Source organism: Archocentrus centrarchus, chromosome 13 (assembly GCF_007364275.1).
Source record: "Archocentrus centrarchus isolate MPI-CPG fArcCen1 chromosome 13, fArcCen1, whole genome shotgun sequence".
NCBI classification, from domain to species: domain Eukaryota; kingdom Metazoa; phylum Chordata; class Actinopteri; order Cichliformes; family Cichlidae; genus Archocentrus; species Archocentrus centrarchus.
The window spans coordinates 11,034,903-11,057,470 of NC_044358.1; the positions used below are offsets into that span (position 1 = coordinate 11,034,903).

The following is a 22,568-nucleotide window of genomic DNA, read 5'->3' on the forward strand; positions in this document are numbered from 1 at the left end:
TGCTTGACTTTAGAAATCTGAAAGTACTCGGAAGCTCCTCTCTGCTAGTCCACACCGGGGCTCTGACTGGCTCACGGGCTAAACCGTGTATAGGATCTTACTCGAGGTAGAAACGATGGTGAAATGAAGTCTTCAACAAGCCCCAGAGCTTGTAGATTCGGTTCAGTTCAATTTCATTTATACAGCGTTACACAGAAGAATTACAGAAATGATCTACTTTAACCTGACACTGTGTTTTGGGTTTAAAGTTTAAAACTTGTGTTAAAAATGAAGCAAAGAAGCTCTGGAAGTTTCTGTGTTGTCAGTTTGACCTTCCTGCAGTCAAAAACAAAAATCAAGAACAAAAACTTTCAAATATAGACGCACAAACACACTAATTTTGTCTCCACATTTGAAAGACTTCAGCATTGATCCTGGACTGCAGCCTCAGCCTCAGGTTTTTGGGGGGGAGTCTCAGCTAATTTATAGCCTTCTCATCAAACTGGATGATCAGGCCTCATCTTAAACACCTCTTAGTACCAGGCGGTCTTTCAGTCAGAAAGCACCCGGAGATGACAGCTGTTCTTTTTGGAACAATTTTGTTAACAAAAGTTTGTTGTTGTTGAAGCCAAAGTTGGATTTTAAAGTCAGACCCACTCTCAGCTACGTTCACATGCAGATGGTGTTTGGATAGATCAGATGGAGGTCATGAACCCTTTTAAGGAGCTTTGTTTTTTAGGTTTGGTTGGTCTCACATCACAGAGAAGACTGAAATGAAAGCATTGTTGGATGATGCTTCAGCGTAAGCGTCCAAAGGCACACTCAGCGAACAGGTTTGTGGCTGCAGAATCACCTGGGAGAGCTTTATTTTCTGACACATCTCCACCAAAAATCTGATCTATTCAAGTTTCATTTGATAAACTGATTCAGGTTAGTCACATTTAAATGGGTGAATCTACAACTAAAGGAAACAAAACAGATGCTATTTTTTTTAATGTAAATCATTCTTATCAATAACCATGCATTCCTCCCAGTGCTTTGCAATTAGTCCTTCCACTGATTAACAGTAAGGAACTCACAGATTAAGGTATGAGAACTCTGATGATCTTTTACACTGAAGGAGAGCTCAGTGGTCTGAAGGAAGCACAGCTGCTCCCTTTGGAAGCTAATGGCAGTTTGAGTGCTCCATCTGCTGGTTGTGCTGCAGTACTGCAACACAAACATCATCACGTGGGAAGAAAATAAGGACAAGATCCACCTCCCTCATACAAACCAAAGCTGCACTCAGACTGAGGCTGCTGAGGTGCAGGTGGAGGGTGATCAGGTGACCCTGTTCGTGCAGAACTGCGTTTATACTGGTTAAAGCAAAGCTGGATTTAAAGCCGACTTAACAGCTCGAGAGGAATGAACTCCATGAGTTCCTCAGAGATGCACGTCCTTTGGTTTGTAACTCAGCGGCAGGTGAACCTGTGGGAGCTGACTGAGCTGAACTCAAGGTGAAACTCTTAGAAACAAACACAGTCCAACATCCAGATGCTTCTGTAACAAGATCCAACTTTAATATTCTTCATAAACTTGTTTTACAGAGTAAGGCTCTGAGAATAAAAAAACTTTCAAAATAAAGGTCTGATTAACATTCTGTCCACTTCCTGTTGTAAGTAAGCAGTCACCCACAGACACATGCTGATGAAGCTGAAGTTTAAACGGTTCTAACATCACAGAGTAAAAATGACTGACAAAAAAAAAAAAAAAAAAATTGTGTTTTCATTTTCAAGCCATCAGCCGTCATCAGCTGCTCGTTTTCCCACCTATGTGACCCTTTTCACAAGGCTCCGCCCACCACTGACATGCAGAGGTGGCAAAAGTACAGACAATCTGTACTTAAGCAGAAGTACAAGTACTTGTGTTAAAAAATACTTTGATAAAAGTTTGATAAAAGTTGATACTGGTTCAACTTCTTTACTTAAATAAAAGTAAAAAAGTACAGGCTCTGAAATGTACTCAAAGTAAGAAAGTAAAGGTATTTTTGTGCAAAGCTAACTAAACCTGTTACATTAACATAATATAAAATAATACATGAGAATACAAACGTTATTCCAATCTAAATTTTAATCCTAATGAATGCCCTCAGCTTGAATCTGTTATGTAGGACACAAACTGTGAAAGGGAATTTAAACACAGCTCTGTTCTCTGTGTCCTCCATAGTAGAGGGTGACTGTGCCTCCACCTAAACACCAACATGAGGATCCTCAGGGGTTACAGTGGGATTCAGAAGGTGGAGGAACCCTAAGATCAGCTGTAGTGGCTCTGCATGGGGAGAAGAATCACAGCTTTCTATTGTAGCTGCAGTAAATGATGTTGGTGTGCAGGCTGTGATCAGCTGACCTGCTGCTGCTGCTCTGAGGTTTACTGCTCTGTGTGGAAGAACTGAACTCACAAAGATGTAACCCAGTATTTCACAGCTCTCTGAGCTGATCTCCATCCCCTACACTGACAGCATACAGGCTGTAGAAATGTTGGATTCAGTGAATGAATCTCAGCATCAGCAGCTTTGATTCAGACTCATCTCTGCTGCACTGATGTAACCTGTAACTCTGACCATGAACACAGCCTCTGTGCACCAACACAGAGCTTTACTGTAAATACAGTACAACAAGCTGACCTGTTTATCACACAGTAAACTGCAGTATTTTCATACAATCTTTGAATTACACAAAGTCAGCATACTTCAGTTTATTTTGCAGTCCTTCCCTTTAACTCTAACCTCTCTTCTTCCTCTCCTGTCCTCTTTCTCCATCTCTGAGTGAACTTCTCTCTCTTTGCTCTCCCTGAAATACAGCAGCTCTTCTTTTAGCTAGCAGACACACTGTGTGACAAACTGCACACACTTTGTGTGTTTGCTGATATTTATGCTCGCTCCTCTTCAGTAGGGCTAGCTAAGATGCTGGAAGTACCACGAGCATGACTTACGGACTTTGGCACTCAGTCCGGCCCACTGCAACCCCTGATTATAGCGCTATAAATGATACAGGAATTATATGGGTTTGCATCTTTAATCTCTTTGTATGCAATAAGTCCTGGTGATGGAGGATACTCCAGTAGGATTGTCCCTTATTCCTCTGTTTAGGTTCAGATTGATTGACGCTTGGCGGTGCAGTGACCGGAAATAAAAACTTCTCAGACATGTTAAACATAAAGTAACGAGCCTGTTTGAAAAAGTATTAAATACAGATATTTGTGTAAAAATGTAGGGAGTAAAAGTAAAAAGTAGTCAGAAAAAGTAAAGTACAGATACCTGAAAAATCTACTTAAGTACAGTAACAAAGTATCTGTACTTCATTACTTCCCACCTCTGCTGACATGTCACTGAACTTAAATACTTTTAGACCTGGGAAAAACGAGTCAGGTCTGGATGTGTTTAAATTGCTGAAATGTTTTTAACCTGCTGACAGAACACTGAGAACACCTGTGAGTGACCGAGCTTTAGCTCGACCTGTGATAAGAAAATAAAACCTTTACAGTGAAGCTGAACATCTGACTCTGGTTTCCGTCCTCTGTGAAGTTCACTGGTTTCAGTTTATCTGCAGAGAATCCATCACTGCCCTAATCTGAAGCCCGGCTGCAAAACGGAGCTCAAAGTGACACTTCAGAGGCGGGGCCCGATTATTCGGACTTTTACTCTATTTTGGGAGTTTTGAGGCAGAAGTCGTTACGACATGATTGCATCCCGACAGGCTGATCTAGTCCAGATGAGACTGAACTGGACGGTATGTGGATCATGAAGGCTATATATGGGTATCTGAAACCTGATGTGAGGAAGAGAAGGTAGCACCCAGAGCCATCAGTAAGTCCAAGCAGGAAAACTGAGCAGCTTACTGTCTTACCTGGCCTTTTAATACCAAATTTAAGCTTTAATAAAACATATACACAAAAGAATGTTCATTTGTGCTGCAAAGTCGGGAGTCTGCACGCACTTTTGGAGCTTCTGCTGGACATCAGAGGAATGTTATCTGGAGGTTTCCACCAGAGAAGCCATGGCTGAGAGGTGCTGACTGACTCAGAGGTTTCTCAGATCTCGGAGATTTCCAGCAAATGGTAAATTAATGTGGTAAATAAAAACAAAACAAAGACTGCGCAGACTGCAGATTTCACATATTTAATACGACACAATTCATTTTTTTCTCATGGAGCAGATGCTGTGAATGTGAAAGTGTTTCCTGTGATGGATGCAAGCTGAAACCAGTGAACTCTGAGGAGCGAACAGATGAGTCAGACCTTTGCTCAGAGTCATATGTGGTGATGTAATGATGTCAGCTTCCCGACTTTTATTTGGTCTTCTTGTCCGTGGCCAACGCGTCGTGCAGTTTAGAAACATACTTTTCAAACTGGTCCATCACCAGCGTCCCGTTCTCATCAAAGAACGTCGACACAGACTGGGTGAACTCCATCTCCCTCGGCTTCTTCGACTTCCCGTCGGTGAAGGACACTCGGAGGGTGTACTGGTCATCAAACCTGGAGAACACAGATTGAGTCAGCACCAAGGGTTCTGTAGCATCAACTAACCTTTAAGTGACGCAACAGTTTTGTTGTGTCCAAAAAAATGGAAAGAAAATGTAACAAACTTCATCAGCTCCAAATAAAGTCTGAAGCAACAGTCCAAGTTACTCATTTTTATCCAATCAGACGAAGAGAAGCAACAAATACCCTGAAGCTACAGATGCTTCCAGCCTCTGCAAACTGATCAGTTCATTCTGAATCCATCACAGATAACTGATCCGATGATCAAAGAAGAAAACCTGCAGTCAGTTTAAGCATGTACGACTTGTTTGGGGTTGCTGGTTTGATTCCCGTACACTCTCACTGACCGTTTGAGGGAGGAGGACAGCTGCCAGATGTGGTCTGGATCCATCCCAGCTGGATCCTTCTGCATGGCCACCAGGAAGATGTTCTTCTCTTTGTAGGAGGTGTACAGCGTCAGGACGCCCATCATGATGAAGTACGTGAGGAAGACGAGTCAGGGAAGGCCAACACAGTCGTCATCATCATCATCATCACTGATCTGTTTACATATTTCCACTGATGTTTTACACATTTTTAAAAATCAAAGGCTTTGATTTTTAAAAACTTCATTGGTTTTATTCCTCATGTTTTTTTTTTAGAGATTTCCCTTTTTTAATTTAACTTCTAATAAAGTGATAAAATATTTTAGAGCACTGATTTTTTTAATTTAGATTTCAAATAATTTTTAAAACTTACGGACTGAAACATTTTTTGATCTGTTGCAGAATTGAGTTTTTAGTCCTGTGACAGGCTGGCGACCTGTCCAGGTGTACCCCACCTCTCGGCCTATGGCAGCTGAGATACGCAATATCCCAGCTGAATATTTGTTTCATTTTTTTGTGTTTTCTGAAAACCTGAAAAAAATGACTTAGGCCATTATTTTAGGAGGGTGACAATATTTAACACACTGTGAGACATTTGAGAAGGCAGTTATCTTCTTTTTGTAAAGCCACAGCTGTAGTTAAACACAGGTAATATCTGTCCAGGTGAGTTGTGCACAAGGATATGAGATGACGCAGCAGGCGAGGACCGGCCGGGACTCGGGGAAGGGGTGCAGGTAGTCCCAGACCAGAGCCAGCATGGCGAAGATACAGGAAACGGTGCAGATTAACAGGCGGCAGTCAACCAGCTGGAAGTTCTCCAAGTACTCGTACTTCTCCAGCAACACCTGCAGGGGCGCAGCAGGTTGCAGATATTTAATTTTTCTGCAGTTCAAAGACCTTCAAAACTTAACGTGAAGACAGTTCAGCTAAACCTCTAAGAGACTTAAACAGCAGCTGTTCATCATATGTATTTATGAAACCCTCAGTGATGAAGCTCATCATAATGAATTTTTTTTTAAAAATGAAGAGCTCATATTCACACATCATTCAAAGCTTAAATGGGCCACGAGGTTTTGGACTTTAACTGTGCGAATCTCTGACTGTGTGAAAACGGTAAAAGACATCAAAACAAAGTTAAACTTTTATGCAGGATCATTTCGACTCAAACTTTCCTGCTGGAATGATGTCATCCACTCTAAAGTCTGATCAAGGAAATTATTCTGGAAAAAGAAAACACTGAATCATTTCAGCCCAAAACATTTCCCTCTACACAAATTACACATCGAAACACTGAAACCATCCTACTCTAAAATTAAAACCAGAGTTATTCACATTTGTGGGTTTCTGCTCTGAAACACAGAAAACTGTTGGAACATATCAACAAGAAGAAGTTGAACCATAAAACAGGAGATGTTGGAAATAAGGAATAAATGTGAAAAAACAGCTGTGATTTTAATAAAAAGCACTGTGCCTTTCTGTACGTCTGTTTGCTGTTAAAAGATGAATGAAAATAATGTGTCAAACCTTCTTCGCAGCATCATCCAGAGAGTTCTTCACTGCTGCGCCATCCCATTTATCGATCTTCACTGGCTTCTCATCGATCCTCCACTAAAACATCAAACACACCAAGTTAGCTCGCTAGCTTCCATCTACATGTTAAACCATCTCCTGACCAAGGGATTTCAAACTTTAGCACAGAGAACGTCTGAGATGGTCCGTCCACAGCACGAGGTCGGTCACTAATCTGCTGCTGCGTGGTTTCCAGTACTCGCTGTGGAAAACTCCTGATCCTCAGCTTCATGTCCACACTGAGAGGGATGCTTTTCTGAAGCCTTCAAATATTTATCAGCTAAAATGAGGTTTGGAGTTCCTCAGGGATCGACTCTGGATCCTCAACATACTGTTGATGTGGACAAATGATTGACCCACATAGGATCCGTGTCACATACGCGATTTAAAAAAGGTGAAAATGTTTGTTGAAGGTGAATTAAAAAAAAAAAAAAAGCTTAAAGATATGCTGCACATTAAAAATGTGAAGGACAAGAACGACCGCTGAAGAGAACGAGAACGGCGATCTACAAAGGTGCTCCATTTAAAGAAAAGTGATTCTATCACGCGCAGCGCCACCTGGTGACGATGCGTGCAGGACACCTGTGACAGCCGTCCACGCCTTAGGTTTTATCTGCTGCATGCCTGAAGCACACCTGAGCGCGTCAAGTACAAGCACGCTTCCCGGCCTGACACGTGTTACTATGACCGTGCACAGGTAAGCCTGAGGCCGATCATCTGCATCACAGCTTCTTTATTAGACTCCACCTGACTGCGTTTAAACGTGCAAGTTTCCCTAAACTGGTTGTTTCCGGTGTGCAGGCTGGTGCAGCTTTTAACAGCTGGAGGCAGGAAACCTAACAAAGCGCTGCGTTGTGACCTCTAACCGTTAGTTTCCCACAGCGGGGCTAAACACGCAGCTTGACCACCACCAACATCATCATCTTGTTTTTATTTTCATTCCAAATGTGTCCACTTTAGCTCGTTAGCATTAGCCCGCTGGCCGGGTTCGGCGACCCGGTCGGAGCGCTCAGAGCCGAGCTGAGCGCTCTGGCCGGGTGACCACAGGCTGAGCTCCGGGACAAAGATCCTCCCGCAGCTATTAACCACACCATTCAAACTTTACTCACTTTCTCCAGCAGCCCGCTCTTTCTGTTACCCGCAGCTGCAGCCGCCATCTTCTCTTCCGCTACAAACACGGCTCCTGTGACCTGGACGCAGCTGATTGGGTCCCCACAGAAATCAGAGCGCCCCGATGTGTGTGTCGTCACCTCGTCTGCAAACGTAACCGAGGCGGCGGCGTGCGCGCTCACGTTAAAAATAAAAATTAACTTCCGTTTGCTGCTGACGCTTACGTCACAAAACTAAAAATTAAAAGGAGGTTTTTATTTAGAAAATCTGGCACCCTGGTAATTTTCACAAATTTACTAGGGTCTTTTATTTCCTAAAGTTTACATAAACATATATTGATAACCTCTGAGTAATTGGAGGAAGTTTAATTTGAAAAAGTGTCAGTTTAAAGATTTCATCCTTCTCCTGCCTTTCTAACTCCCTGTCCTGCAGAGGGTGCTCTGGAGCTTGTCTATGTTCTTGATAGATGGGCTCAAGTCAGCAGATGTTCCATTTCTAGATTTTTATTGATTTCTGCTGCAGTTGTGAGCATCAGGGACTTCACAACACCACAAGTTGCTTTACAGCATCCTCAATTTTGATTTGGGAGCAGCACCTGACTGCATCACCTTGAACCAGGCGTTTCTTCTGGACAGAACACGTTCTGTTGAAACTCCAGTAGTCCCTGCTCCTTCTCTGACTAACCATCAGAGATCACTGGTGAGCTGCAGGACGTCCCGGTGAGACCTGGCAGTTAGAATACCGAGTGAAAAGAAGACATGAAGCAAGCTGGCAGATTTTTCAACTCCTTTACTTTTTCTTCCAGCAGTCGCTCATACAAAACTAGTCAGTTATAAAGGATCAACATTGTCTGCTGATTTGGCACTCAGCGTGACCCCCGACCTCATCCGCCCACCAAAACCCTCTGCATTGACTGAAGGATAAAAAAAACAGATGTGTGTAACAGTGATGGAAAGTTAAAAAAAAAAAAAAAGCTCCATCAAGACTTCAAATTACACTTTAACAGCTGATGATGATGAAGAGAAAGACAAGGAATCATTTAGGAAGCAGGAATGGGGGGGGGGGGGGGGGGGGGGGGGAGCCATACTCACATCAGAGGGGAAACATCAGGGACATTTTCATCATTTAACCCAGTCATCAACCCAAAGCACAACAGCTGCAGTTCATGTCCAGCAGAGGCTCCACAGGGAGACATTTTACAACTTTACAGTAGAAATAAACATGTTTACAGCCAGATACAGAAACTGTTTGGTCTGATTCCCCCCCCCCCCATAACAGCTGTACAGGGGGAAGGTGTTTTTATGGCTCCCCCTTATGGCAGTGAGGATAACTACAGCAGCCCATCCCACATGTCCTTATGACAGTCAGCAGCGTTCTTCTTCATTTGCAGCATCACAAACTGTTAATGGATCTTTCCTCAGTTTGTCCATCCCCTCACATTTATTTTAGTGTCTTTTAGTCATATTTTTTTTTATTTGGATACATTTTATTGAACTTATATTATAGCCCTGCAAGAGGCTGGTGACCTGTCCAGGGTGTACCCTGCCTCTCGCACTGTGACAGCTGGGATAGGCTCCAGTCACCCCACAACCCTGAAAAGAAAATGGATGGATTACTTTTATTACTATTACTTTTTGTGATTATTTTCATCATCTATCAATCAGTCAAGTCCTCAAACTTTGGGAGTTAATCATAAGATTATTTTTGCTAACCTTCAATCTAATAGTGTGAGTATGGCTTTTATAATACTGACCACAGTGACCCGTCCTCTCAGCTTCGTTCAGCCTGCCAGGAGCAAATTTTCGGAATTGCGTACAGTGTGAACGAAGCGTGGCGGCGCATTCGGGGTGAAACATGAACAGAGCTGAGGAGGGGGCTGCTGTTCAGAGGGAAAAAAAAAAACCTACTTGTTAAGAAACCACACGGCTGCACCGTCTGCAGGTGATGACAAACTAGACTTCAGACACTTTCCTCAGTCAGTAAGTCCAGATTCATGTCTCATCAGAAACCTCTGGACTTTGACGCGATCTCACTGTAGGAGCTCACTCAAAGGAAAACAGGCTGAGCGCTTCTGTGCATCAGGAGCTACAAAACAGCAGACAGATGAAGCAGATCGATCGCTGTTCCATCATCTCCACTGAAAAAGCTCCCAGTAAGTGCTGCGATGGTCCGACCCGCAAACAGAAGCCATGTGGTTCCTTCATAATACTTAAAGTTTAAAGGTGAGTTCAGACCAAACACGAAGCTGAGTCACAGGCGATGCAAGTCCGCCCAACTTCTGAGCTTTAGTGAAAAATAAAGTATCATATTATTAGGGCCCAAGAATGACGCGTGGGAAGGCCCTATTGTAATTGCTGTTTTTTAATTTATTTTACAGTCCTCAGTCTGTGACCCTGCAGTGGGTGTGAAATTGATCTGGTGGCAGCTTAAAAGCATTTTACACCCTGAAATTTTCATGAACTTATGAAGTTATGATAGATTAAAAATGGGAAAATTATATAAAAACACCAAATTTGGAATTCTGAAAATATTCACAGTATGAAGGTAAAAGTCTGCACGACTCCATTAAATATATTAAAGTTGTAGAAAGAAAAGAGCTGATTCTGAGGGGGCCAGGGCTCAGCACTGAATTTTGAATTCACTCACTGATTGGTTCAGCTTACGCCAATAATGGAAATTCTCTCTGAAAAGAAGTCAAAGGATGACTGACGGTGGCAGCGGCCTTCGTCTCTCGATCTAACCCAGCTGCTGACTGGCCGTCAGCTAGACTTCCCTACGGAAAACCCACCACCTCCCTCATCTGTTTCAAAGAAATCCAACACATTTTAAAGTTCAGTAACTGCAAGTTGGCTGTTGTTAATGAATAATTATCAAGACTATGATTAGATTCTCCCGACGCCCACAATCAGCAAGCTTACTAATGCATCTGTGGGCAACAAAAGCTGTATGACTCAACATTTATACAGACAGAACAGAATTTACAGGACCGAAATCGTAGGACTTCCTGTAAAATATCTGAATGTAACTTGAGTCCAGTGATTGGTTGGACTTTGGCTGTTAGGGGTGAATAATCAGGGGATGTGAAATAGTCAATAAACGCTCACATGAGACAAAACTTCATGTTTGGTCTGAGCACAGCAACACATTTTGACATCACAGGCCATTAAAACTCGTCCAATCACATGGCTCCTTTCTCCTGGAGAATAACGAGGTGAGTCTCCTGATCCCCTCGGTGTTCAGGTAGAAATCCTTCCAAACCAACTGGGTTCTAAAAACTGCAGTACCCATGAGCCTCAGTGGCTCCGACGTCCAGACTGGAAGACAAAGATGAAACCAGCAGCTGTACTGGGAGAAATTTATGTCCCATCAGCCTCAGCTGCTGGAAGAAGTCTGCATGAATACCTCCTTATGATAGAATGATCAGAGTGATAAACACTGTCAGAACCAGGCCAGAGCCCGGTTCCTCCTGTAGTCTGAACACACGCAGGTCAGCTGGACTTTGAACTCTTCGGCATACTGATGAACCCGCTGAGCGTCTGGATGCTCTCACGAGGATAAAACTGTTAATTTGCAGCAGCCCCGGGGCAAAGATGTGTTGTTGAGTCCCTGACTGCTGACCCCTGTTGACCCACTGAGGGCTAAAGCAGAAAGAAACCAGCGACCATCAAATATCAATGAATGTCAGGAACCTGGAGCAGCAACAGGTCACCGACTGAGAGGGTGGAGAGTTACCGACACACCTGGAGCCTGGAGTGAGCGTCAGGTAGAAAGCGATGTATACATATGAACGACGAGATGTGTCCCTAGGCCTGAGCTATCACGTTATGAGTGTGGAATTTTGGAAAGTTTTCTTCAAAGTTCTGACAATCAGGGGACACTCAAAGTCAATAAAGGAAGAGGTTTTAGCCAAAGCCAGATAACAATCATCTATTTTTGCAATAGAAAATACTTTAACTTTTTTGTCAATTCGGGTTTCATATACAAAATCAAAGGACCAAGCAGATGTTCAGCTCGTACATCGGTACATCTATAGAAGGAACCTTCAGTTCCTGACATTCATCCTGGAAGCTCAACACGAACACCTCTTTGCCCCCGGGGTCTCCAACCATTTTATTTGCCCACATCTTGATCATCATTGAACCTTCGAAGGGCTTCCTTGTTCCAGCGGAAGAGAAAAGTCTCAATCATCATTTAATCTGTAAAAATACTCAGAACAAGCCTGTCTGTGGCTCTCAGAGTACTAACTCATCAAACTGCAAACACTTCCAGGTTTCAGGACGTTCAATCTGATGATGAATGCAGGGGTTGTTCTGCAGCTGAGTGAGTTTAGTTTTTTGGTGATCTGCTGGTGTTTGGAAGAAACGTCTCCAGGATTTATAAACCCGTTTCTTAGACGAGTGAAAACATTCATACGTTCGTTAAACCTTCGCCTTTTGTGTCTTTGCATATACGAGCTCCTTCCTGTCCATCTAGTGCTTCTTGTTGATTCGTCTGGACCTCCTCAGGCCACGCCTCCTGCGGTTCTGAGTGGACATCCAGGACCGCAGGAAGTACTTGTCGGGGCTCCTCCTGCGATTCTGGTTCTCGCGGTCAAACTGTCTCTGCAGCTTCAGGGCGAGAGCTCGATCCTGACGCTCCTGCTGGATCTGACAGATGTACCGTTCGTCCAAGGCTTCCTGGCTCACAGGGCGGCTCCTCTTGAGGTCTGAATCCCGGCCTGAGTCCAGGTGTTTGGTCTTCTGTTTCCTCTTCTTGCCCCTCCTTGAGGTAGTCTGGTTATGGATGCTACTGTCGGACTCCTTCCTAGGACTTTGCGAGTCCTTTGGCATTAACTTACATGACTGGAAACCGGAGTTCTTTGTGTATGGTGAGAACGACTGTTTCCGACTGAACAGCGCCCCCGTGCTGCAGGACTCAGGAGTGCCGGCTGGCGGCTCAAAGCCACAACCTCCTCTGAAAGTCGTCTCACTGCTGTAGCGGATTGCAGGCACCCGAATCTTCACTGACTGCTTCTGGAAGTTGTCTGTGTCTCCAGCTGGAGAGTCGAACAGCAGCCTCCTCTTGTTCATGGACATCACTGCATCTCCTGCAGGGGACTGGTGCGTTTTTGTGTCCTCGCCCCCGCCGCTAGCCTTGTTGTGGTATAGCTCAGAGACAGGACTCGTCAGCGTGGCCTTGGAGTTCACTTTGAGGCTCTGGCGGTCCAGCTCGATCTGCCTCCACTTCTGCAGGACAGCAGGACTGGCTTCATAGCTGGTGGCCTTCTGCAGGCCGCGAGTCAGATTCCTGGGCGTAGACTTGACGATGGTGGGCTCCAATAGGCGGCCATCTGGGAGGCGTTTGGGTGGCGTGCACGGCGAGCAGACAATGGGCTTGAAGTGGTTGAGCTCCTCAGAGATACTGTCGTTGCTTTCAGGGCTGATGGAGCGCTCCGGACGGGGGGGAGGCAGGCACAGGAGAGCCGAGGAAGATGATGTCAGGACAGCTCGCCAGGTGAGCCTCCGGTCAGGAGCGGTGATGGGGGCGGAGACAGAGCGGCTGTTCTCAGACGAGAGGAGGATTCCTGCTGCGTAGCTGTGGCTGATACCAACCTGACGGATGACAGAAGAACATAAGTAAAATGTGACAACAAGAACTTTTCTACATGGAAACCAGCAGCTACATACAGGTGTTTAAACAAAGGACAAAAGCAGGAGCAGCTGATGTTACAGCAGATAGAAACAGAATTAATTTTTATTTTCTGTTTTATTATTGATAAAACAATAAACTGTAAATACCTTTTACTCCAGGCATGGCTAAACAAATATTTGAGTCCTTATTGGGTAGGGCTTTTTAATTTTCAGTTTTGGGACTTAGATATTTCTAGAAATATGCAAAGTAAACACAGTACTGTGCAAAAGTCTCATTTCTTTATGTTTTACTTCCAAGCAGCCAGATTTTCCTGTCATTTTTTAAAGTGCTCTTGAGCAACAGTTCTCCAGCTTTCTGAAGCTCCTTCAAAGTTCTTCTTTGGACATTGGCTGCTTTTTCCCTCATTTTCAGTCCAGTCCTCGTACCTGACCATTTTCACACAAATGTTTTTTTTGGTTAAGCCTCTGAACTCTGACCTGTGAATCATTCAGGAATAAAAAAAGGCTCCAAACTCAGAGATGAACCAGTGTTGAGTCTGCACATAACACACAACTGAGCAAAGAACCATTTTTAAACTGTATCTTTAGGCACTTTGGCATTTTCAACAAAGATAACACAAGTTTAACAGCATAAAAATAGTATTTTTGCACCAACAAGGTGATTTCCAAAGAGCTGTTAGATAATTTTCGTTATTATTTTCTATTAAATATGAGGAAATTGAACAATGGAGGGGGACAGAAGAAGTGTAACGCCTAAAAATTTCTCTACAACAGATGAACAGTATCTGAAAATCACATCTTTAAGAAACAGGAAGAAATCCAGCAAAGCTCTGACACAGGAGCTGAGAGATGCATCTGGACCTTCAGCTGATTCATCTACTGTTCACTGAAGCCTCATCAGAAATGGTCTCATTGGAATGGCGGCCGTCAGTAAGCCATTCTTAAGGAAGGGAAACAGAGGAAAGGCTGAGGTAGGCCACATGACACAAGAACTGCACTGAAAATCAATGGAAGCAGGTCTGAGGGAGGGAGTTATGACTCTGTGGGTATGTATGGTGAGTTGTGGCCCCACTCCACTATCACATGAGTCATTACAGTCCCATGAGTCAATGTGTGTTATGGGCAGCTGACAGGTGGTGTTGCAGACCAACCGACAGCAGAAACAAAACAAAGCCAGAAACATCACTCAGCATGGACTGTCCTGGAGCGCAACCTCTGTCACCTTATCGCTTAAAGAGAGTTCTTAAACTGCTGGACTCTGCCTGATGGTGGCAGCTCACACTGAGAACCCAGGATGTGGATCACAAAGGATTCTCTCTCTCAGTCACACTGGTAAACACTGAAGACTCTTCTGATCAGTAATTTTCATCGCAGGCTGAACCTAACTCAACCAGGACCTGAACCATGCAATTACCTAACACAGCCTTTCTCTGAACCCCGCACAGACACAGTCATGAGTACTCAAAACTCATGAAATCTGTGGATATCTGACTGGAAACTGAACATGTGACCACGACCCACTCACGTACTTGGTCCACCATGGCTGCAGGCTGTGTGACAATCTTCATCTTTCCTCCTCTGTCCTCCACAGGGTCAGTGCAGCTCCTACTCCTCTGACAACCACTAAAGAATAAACACAGAGGTCAGAGGTCACATACCTGTATTCTGTGGTTAGTTCACTGTCTGCAATAAGAATAGGACAGGACAGGTTATGCTCACCTAGTGAAGGCTGATGAGTTTTTGGTTTTCCTGATGAAGGCTGAGATGTTTCTGATCCTCCTGCTGATTGGCTCCTCGTTCTCTGAGTCAGACAGGACTCCCTGAGAAGAGAGAAAAAAAAAACTATTTTATGAAAGCTGCTGCAGGATGAAAACATTCAGAGTGAAGCACCTGGAACCAGAGCTGGTAATCGGACTCACCGGCTCGTCATCATGACGGACTGACTCGTCTTTACAGATCAGAGAGTTCCTCTTCTTCGCCTCATCTCTGTCATCACACAGCAGCAGCTGAAACACAGAGAGTTTAATATTCATTTTAGACCATCAAAACACAGAATGGACCAGAAATCACAAACACTGTTTCTCCCCTCTCCACGAGAAGAATAAAGTGTCTGTTAGGGTGCATCGAAGCTCTGAGTTAAAACTTATTCAAATTAAAGCCAAAGCTCTCCCAGTTTGATATTTGTAACATACAGAAGCCCTGTTATTAACGCCAGTGGAGCGGTTTTCTTTCTGAACAATCAAACATTCAGCCGTCCGAGGCTGTGAAGGAGCTTAATGACTCCGAGGCGATCCCGGAATAAAACAAAGAAACTGCAATTGCTGCTCGTGTGGTTTTCCTGCTTTCCTCCGACTCACCTTGTGTTTCCCACTTGGGCCCGAAGGAACGTCTGCAGACTTTGGGATGAGCGCCGGAGACACGAAGAACTCTGAAGAAACACAGCAGAAAATAAATTTAAGGAAAAAAAAAAAACACAGTCCAGTGGTCCAGTTCCTCAGTGGTGGAGCAGGCATATGCCACGGTGCCGTGCGGGTGGCACAGGTTCGAATCCCGGCCTGTCACCAGTTTGACCGCGTGTCTTCCCATGTATCTTTCCCCCATTTCCTGTCTCCCTCTACTGCTGATAAATGCCGCTGTGGCAAAAAAAAAAAAAAAAAAAAAAAGAGGCCACGCCCCCAAACTTTAAGCCTTAATCCAAATTAAACAGGTTAGTTATTGAAGAAAGTACATTTATTTGCTAGGAACATTCACTTCTCCTCACTTCCTGTCATATACCTGCTGTTCCAGTGCTCTAAACATTCAGTTCATCACTGATTGCTCTACTGTTGGATCCCTGTGATCTCATTAGCCCTGTATAAGATAAAGAAGGATTATTTTCAACTGTGAATCATGCAAAGCTGCTCTAGTAGAGCCCCAAAATTTAAAATGTCAAATGTTCCCTTTAATAGTTTAAGTATTTAGTCAATAAATAAAACATTAAGCACAAAAAGTGACGATAACATCACTGTCACCACCAGCACCATCTGACTTGGTCCCAAAAAATATAAAAAACTCCAGAGTTTTGAATATACTGAGAAGTGAAGCCAGTGAGTCTCACAGAGGCACTCTTATTTAAGAACAACTGTTCAGTGGTCAGTACAGGTTAAGCAGTACTTACAGTATTTGTCTCTCCTGCTGTGTCCTGCTATATCACCCACTATTAGTATGAATTATAAAACCAGTGCCTGAATGATTTCTAGGCAGGTCCAGTCAGTAACTGATGACTGAGGACAGGGAGTACAGGCAGTACAAGCAGTAGTACTAGTACTGCAATAACTGAACTCCTCCTCCAGCTGTACATGTCTGGACACATTCCCCCATCTGCAGACCTGAACAGTGAAACGTGACATGTGACCCTGCTGCCTATACCTATGACTCAGGTGAGTGAGGTCACTGTGAGCACAGTCACGTGTCCTCTGGGGGTCGTTTCCATGGTTTTCTGATTGATTTGTGTCCACAGGCTGACCTGTGTGATTGATCTGTAGCTCCATACAAAACTCCGTAAGGAAACCGGTGATTTTAACCCTCCAGTTTACACAGTATGAGACACTGAACCTTTAAAATACTGAAAACCTGCTCCTGCTCAAATTAAACTTTATTAAAGTTGATATAATTTTAAATCCCGCTGTTTTCCTGCTGTTAAACACCCAGCGGCAGTGCTGATACAGCGAAATGTGAGCTGGAGTTTCCACGGGAAGCACACCGACCTCTCCGGCTGTCGCAGTCCCTCCTGCGCGGCCTACTGCTGCTACTCTCGGTGTCGCTCCTCCCGCGGAGCCGCTCCTCGCTGCCGGAGTGTCTCCTGGCCAGGCAGAGCGGACAGGCCAGGTGTCCGCCGGCGGGGCTGCCGCCGGGCTTCGAGCACGCCGCACACTTCTTGGATTCGTATTCCGGTGGGCTGGACCCCGACCGGCACCGAGCTACGAGCCTGGCCCGGGAGGTGCCGGCGGCCGCAGCGCTGGCCGGTCTCCCGGGCCGTTCGGCAGACCCTGCGGTCGCCATCTTCCCTGGTGAGTGTTCTCTCTCCGGTCCGCTCTCAAAACAAACCCCGCCCTGCGCCGCGAAATAGCGCGAGCTCAGTGGAACGGACGCGCGTGCAGCCCGCCAACCGTTGAGCCGCTGGAATACAGCGGCGCGAGCCTCCTCTGACGTCAGGTCTGTGCTTCAAAATAAAGTAGGGTCATAGACTCACTGCATTTTATTTCGAAAGTGCAACTTTAAAAAAAAAAAGGAAAATAACTTTATGGTCGTATATAAAATATATTGTAGCGATTCTCTTAGTTAGTGAGCGTGTTGATGTTGTGGGATTTCGGACTGTTCGGGAGGTTCGTGAAGGCAGCATGGAGAGAGAGAAAAGACCGAGAGCTTGCCTGTGTGTGTGTGTGTTGCTGTTCCGTTGTTGTAGTTGTGGTTGGCGTGGCTGTGGCCTACAGCAGCCGTTTTTCTGCAAATAAAGACGACCTTTGTTGTGAACATCGCCGACTGTGGAAGTGTGTTTACAACGTTACAATATGTTTTTAATTATGACATAAAAAACAAAGCTGGCAGATGTGTTATTTCAAGGATGTTCCACTAAAAACACAATGCAAGAGAGAGGTACTTATAATAAACATAAATAGAAAATAACAATAAACAGGTAATTAATAAAATAACGATGGAGTATAAAAATTAATAATAAAATAATAATTAAAAAACAAAAAGGGAAACCGGCTGTAATTTTCCAAATGTAAGTTCATTTTCAAATGAAAAAGAGCATATATTTGACATATTTAGATTTTATTACCTTAACAGAAAGCCGAATCTTCAACCTATGTAATGATATTCATTTGAGACTAATAAAACTATAACAAATAGTTATAGTTGTGTGTGAAAAACATGCTGTGAATAAAACTATAACAAATAGTTTTATTGAGAAAGGTTTTGGGTTCCGGTTGGCGAGTGGCGACTCTGGAGCGCTGCAAAAACCGGAAGGCGTCACCGATCTCACAGCTGTAGAAGAAGAGCGGAACGTGGAGCAGGTAAGGAGCACCCGGGAGAGGCGCGTGCTCAAGTCAGACAGGTGGTGGTTTTAATAAATGAATAAACCTATGAAGTAACTGCGCAGAGACACCGCGGAGGGATTCGCTCTCATTCGGAGGTGTGCGGGTCGCTTTGAGCGGGTCGGAGCTGAAAGTCCAGCTCTGGTTTTCTGCTGTCTGAGGTTCTGTTCCGAGGAGTGATGCGGTCGAATGATCCGTGAGCAGCTCCTGTTCATAACTTTTAAATTATGAGCACCGGATCGCTGCCGTACTGAGAGGAAATTCAAAACAGCGATGTTTTCAGGCAGATTCTGACCTGGAGTTTGGAGGGACTTGTTCTGGAAGTGGAAGACTGTGGATACGAAAATACATGTTCCGTTTGTTGTGACACCACAGTTGCTGTCCTGCTGGTTTCACATCAGCTGACGAAGGATCTTTGCTCCTGACAGCGTGAAACCATCAACTGTGTGTAAGCACATGTTTTAAAACACAGGAACAAGCACGGTCCAGAAGCTCCAAGTCAGGGACTCCAGTCTGCTGAGGTGAAGCCTAGCAGACACCTGTGCCATTATCCACCTGTCAGTAAAAGAGGCCACACCCTCAATAGTGCAAACTTTAAACTTACAGTTTAAACACGTGAGTTAGAAAAATATCCACCTTTGGTTTGCAGTCAGAAGACAGCAGGTTTTTAGGGGGTGGGGCTGGTTTCAGACTGTGGCTCCTGCAGCGAGTCCAAGAATGAAATCATAAAGATGGAAATGAGCAGAACGGGTTCAGTTTCTCTGATTCATTTATTGATTATTTGATCTTATGATGGCATGAAAAACTTGCTGTAACTGACAGTCTGGATTAATCTGGTTTCAGTCCTGGATGCAGGGCGGCCGGCCAGTGGTGGAGGTGGTCCGTCTGGGCCTGGTCTCCTACCAGAAGGCTCTGCGTCTGCAGCAGGTCTACGTGAACCGGCACCAGTCCGGCCCCGCTCACACTCTGCTGCTGTGTGAACACCCGCCGGTCTACACCACCGGGATCCGGCACAAACCCTATCCCGAGCCCCTGCTGGACCGACTCCGCCTGCTGGGGGCCGATGTGCACCGTGCAAACCGTGGAGGCCTCATCACCTTCCACGGGCCGGGACAGCTGGTCTGCTATCCGGTCCTGAACCTGGGCAGCTTCAAGAAGGTTTGGGCTGGTGTGGATGTGAGGTGTGTTGTTTGTTTGTTTTGTAGCTGGGTGTGTTTTAATGCATGTTCTGTTCTCTCAGAGCGTGCGGTGGTACGTCAGTCAGCTGGAGCAGACCGTCATCGCGCTCTGCAACAGGTTCGCCATTGATGCTACAACGTCCCCTCACACAGGAGTTTGGGTCAGAGACAAGAAGATCTGCGCCATCGGTACGCCCGCACTGCTCTAAGTCTCCACGTTAACGGCCTGAATCACATACTACGTGTTCACTGACTGTCTGGCTGCTTTTTAAAATAACATGAGTTTTCCAGCCTGCTGCTTTAGGTAATTACATGAACAGCTGAGTAATGCAAACAAACTTCAGTCCAAACTAAAGAAGACATGTTTGTGTCCCTTCCTGGTCTCACTGGGTGCTGTATCAGTTTTATTCATGTAGCATTGGTCCACAACAGCAACAGCAGGCAGAGAACCCCAACAATCGCACAGCGCTGATGCATTCAGTCCAGTTTGATCTCAGTAAAACCACAGCATAATAGATTCACCTGGGCCAGAACCAAGCCTTTTATAAAGCTGAAACCATAAGGTCCACTATAAACGAGCTGCACTTTATCGCAAAACAGCTGCTGGTTAAGAGGCCTTAACGAGCATTAAAGTTGCTGTTTCTACTCGGAAATAAAAATGTGTCGGTGAAATGAGGGCGTTTGGCTGGAACCATGTGGCTCTGCTAGGTTCATAGAATATAGATAATAGTGGATTGGCCATAAAAATAAAAGGTAAACAGGACACTTGGCCTAATACATCATCTCTGTTTTTAATGTCTTCATTTTATGAAGGTCCATATTCCAGGTCAGGTCTGAGGTTTGTAACGTGTGGCAAGAAACTGCAGTTTACATGTTTAATCCACTGCTGGACATTGAGCTTAATGTGTTCTTATTTCATTTTATGGCTGCCACATGCAGTAATAATCCAGCCCAGCTCCTTTTCTTTCAGCATGTCCTGTTTAAGCTTCATTCTAACTTCCCGTATCTTCGCGCCCCCCGATGACCGCTGTCATGTTTTCAGGAATCCACTGTGGCCGATACGTCACGTCTCACGGTCTGGCCCTGAACTGCAGCACTGACCTGTCGTGGTTCGGCCACATTGTCCCGTGTGGGATTGAAGGTAAAGGCGTGACGTCGCTGAGTGCTGAGCTGCAGAGACACGTCAGCGTGGAGGAGACCATCCCTCACCTGCTGCACGCTTTCACGGAGCAGTTCAGCTGTCAGCTGACTGAGGCCGCCCAGGACCGCGGCTGACGGGCCCCGGCTCATTAAAGCCGACAGACATGCTGAGACATTATTCTCAGTTTGGTCTGTGAGATCAGAGATGTCTTTCACATATCTGACTTTAAATCCAGATCTGAATTCATACCTTCACAAACCTCCTGAATTTAGCTGAATCCAAATTTGGGAGTGAAGACTGGCTCATATTTGTGTTCTAATGATATGCTGAGGTGTTTTCATCCCATGAGCTCTAAGGTATTTATTAATTATTAATGACCTGACCTGAAACCTGATGGAACATAGGTATTTTTAGCTTCTGAAAATTGTTCTCCAGTCTCATTTTAAATACATGGTTGGCTCATTTGTAGTAAAACCCTGAAAAATCACTGGAGAGGTGCCTCATTTGACACTACAACTTGGTCAAATACCATCATAAAAACTTGTTTTTTCCTTCTGCTGAATCAAAGAACCCCTCTCGAGTGAAACAAAGGTTTCAAGATTCAGTGTGAACTGTCCCCGTTTATCCCGTCCAGACCCGACGAGTCCAGACGTGGACCTTTCCAATCTGGACCTGCATGACAGTATCTCACTTTGTGCTTATAACTGTTCTTCACAAAGGAGAAAGGAGGTGTGTTTGACAGTCTGTAAAGTCCAAAAATGTCCCAGCAGAGATTTGTTGTATGGGACTGCAGAAGATCCATGTTCCATTCCAGGTTTGAGGTTCATAACGTGGAAAAAAATGTTTAATCCGCTGCATTTTGTTTGCTGGATGTTTAGGTTCATGTGTGCATATTTAATGAGTTCAAACTTTATTTGCATATTTACACATGAATAAGTACAATTGCAATAAATCAATCAGCATTTTTTTAGTTTCACTGTGATCTGTTAAATAGTGGTTTGCAGTAAAATATCAGGATGTTGATTTAAAAACTCATCCAAAGCCTTTTTTTTTCTTTTTTTAAACTGAAACACAACAGCAGCATCCAACTCTGTTTGATTTCTGTGTGGATTCTGGGGGTGGGGGGTTGCTCACACATCACTCGGTGTGAGTGAAAGGCTTTCAGAACATTTCATTCCAGAACATGTGAGCAGAACAGATTTCCTGGCTATTGACTGCAATGATCAGAGCCAGGGCATGAAAGAAAAATCTCTTTAGTTTCTGATCATCTCCAGCACCATATTTTTTGTCTTGGGCTTTCGCAAAGCAGCTTTGCATGATTCACAGTTCAAAATAATCCTTCTTTATTGGATGCTGTGCCTTGGTGCACCCCTCAGTTCATCCTCTGTCCAAAACAAGCCACTTTAGCTCCTCCCACTAAGAAAATTTTGTTGTGATTGGCTGCCCCTCACAGAGATTTAACCAGCAGGTTGTTGGGTTTCTGTATCTGTGATTACCATTTTAGGTATGTCCCTCTCTGTGACATCATACAGATCCAAGAGTAGAAAGAAACTGTGATAAACAGAACTTAGAGCAGTCTGCAGCTGGAGCTTTGGGCCCACAAGTATTACTGGACAAACACTGAGATCATTATTAAATCCAGAATTTAATTTAAAATCCTTCCCCTCACATCAGGCCCCATCTTATCCCAAAGACCTCATAGTACCACTCCAATAGAGCACCTCACTCTCAGACTGCTGGTTTACTAGAATGACTCCCCCCCCCCCCCCCCCCCCCCCCCCCCGAGCCTGATTCTGCCAGATGTTTCTTCCTTTTAAAAGGGAATTTTTCCTTCCCACTGTCGCCAAATGTTTGCTCATAGGCCAGTCGTCTGATTGTTGGGGTGTTCTCTGTATTATTATAGGGTCTTTACCTTACAATATAAAGTGCTGTGAGGTGGCTGATACCATATCATACAATCTATTTATAAAAACAGGATGTGGAAGATGAAGGTCACAGTG

General features: G+C 44.6%; 3 protein-coding genes across 5 annotated transcripts; 1 reads left to right on the forward strand and 2 right to left on the reverse strand.

The window, feature by feature from the left end:
• Positions 1-4,119: 4,119 nt before the first annotated feature.
• On the reverse strand, positions 4,120-7,588 carry spcs2 (signal peptidase complex subunit 2). Its single transcript, XM_030745292.1, has 5 exons — positions 7,541-7,588; positions 6,387-6,470; positions 5,547-5,707; positions 4,845-4,979; positions 4,120-4,491 (listed from the first exon to the last, which is right to left on the reverse strand). The coding sequence occupies exons 1-5, from the start codon at positions 7,586-7,588 to the stop codon at positions 4,305-4,307; spliced, it is 615 nt and encodes a 204-aa protein (XP_030601152.1). The 3' UTR covers positions 4,120-4,304.
• A 1,014-nt stretch (positions 7,589-8,602) lies between these two features.
• rnf169 (ring finger protein 169) lies at positions 8,603-17,232 on the reverse strand. 2 transcript variants are annotated; one of them, XR_004020832.1, is made up of 7 exons: positions 16,918-17,232; positions 15,529-15,599; positions 15,091-15,177; positions 14,891-14,991; positions 14,701-14,794; positions 9,295-13,132; positions 9,016-9,133 (listed from the first exon to the last, which is right to left on the reverse strand). XR_004020832.1 is itself a non-coding variant. In XM_030745075.1 (6 exons), exons 1-6 carry the CDS (start codon positions 17,210-17,212, stop codon positions 12,011-12,013), a joined length of 1,770 nt encoding a protein of 589 aa, XP_030600935.1. In that variant the 5' UTR covers positions 17,213-17,232; the 3' UTR covers positions 8,603-12,010. The 2 variants fall into 2 exon arrangements, 1 of the variants encoding a protein (XP_030600935.1); XM_030745075.1 differs by having other exon boundaries at positions 8,603-13,132.
• A 914-nt stretch (positions 17,233-18,146) lies between these two features.
• Positions 18,147-21,782, forward strand: lipt2 (lipoyl(octanoyl) transferase 2). 2 transcript variants are annotated; one of them, XM_030743477.1, is made up of 4 exons: positions 18,147-18,228; positions 19,093-19,407; positions 19,490-19,619; positions 20,542-21,782. In XM_030743477.1, the coding sequence occupies exons 2-4, from the start codon at positions 19,099-19,101 to the stop codon at positions 20,700-20,702; spliced, it is 600 nt and encodes a 199-aa protein (XP_030599337.1). In that variant the 5' UTR covers positions 18,147-18,228; positions 19,093-19,098; the 3' UTR covers positions 20,703-21,782. The 2 variants fall into 2 exon arrangements, with proteins under 2 accessions (XP_030599337.1, XP_030599336.1); XM_030743476.1 differs by having other exon boundaries at positions 19,490-19,616; positions 20,470-21,770.
• The last annotated feature ends 786 nt before the right edge of the window (positions 21,783-22,568 follow it).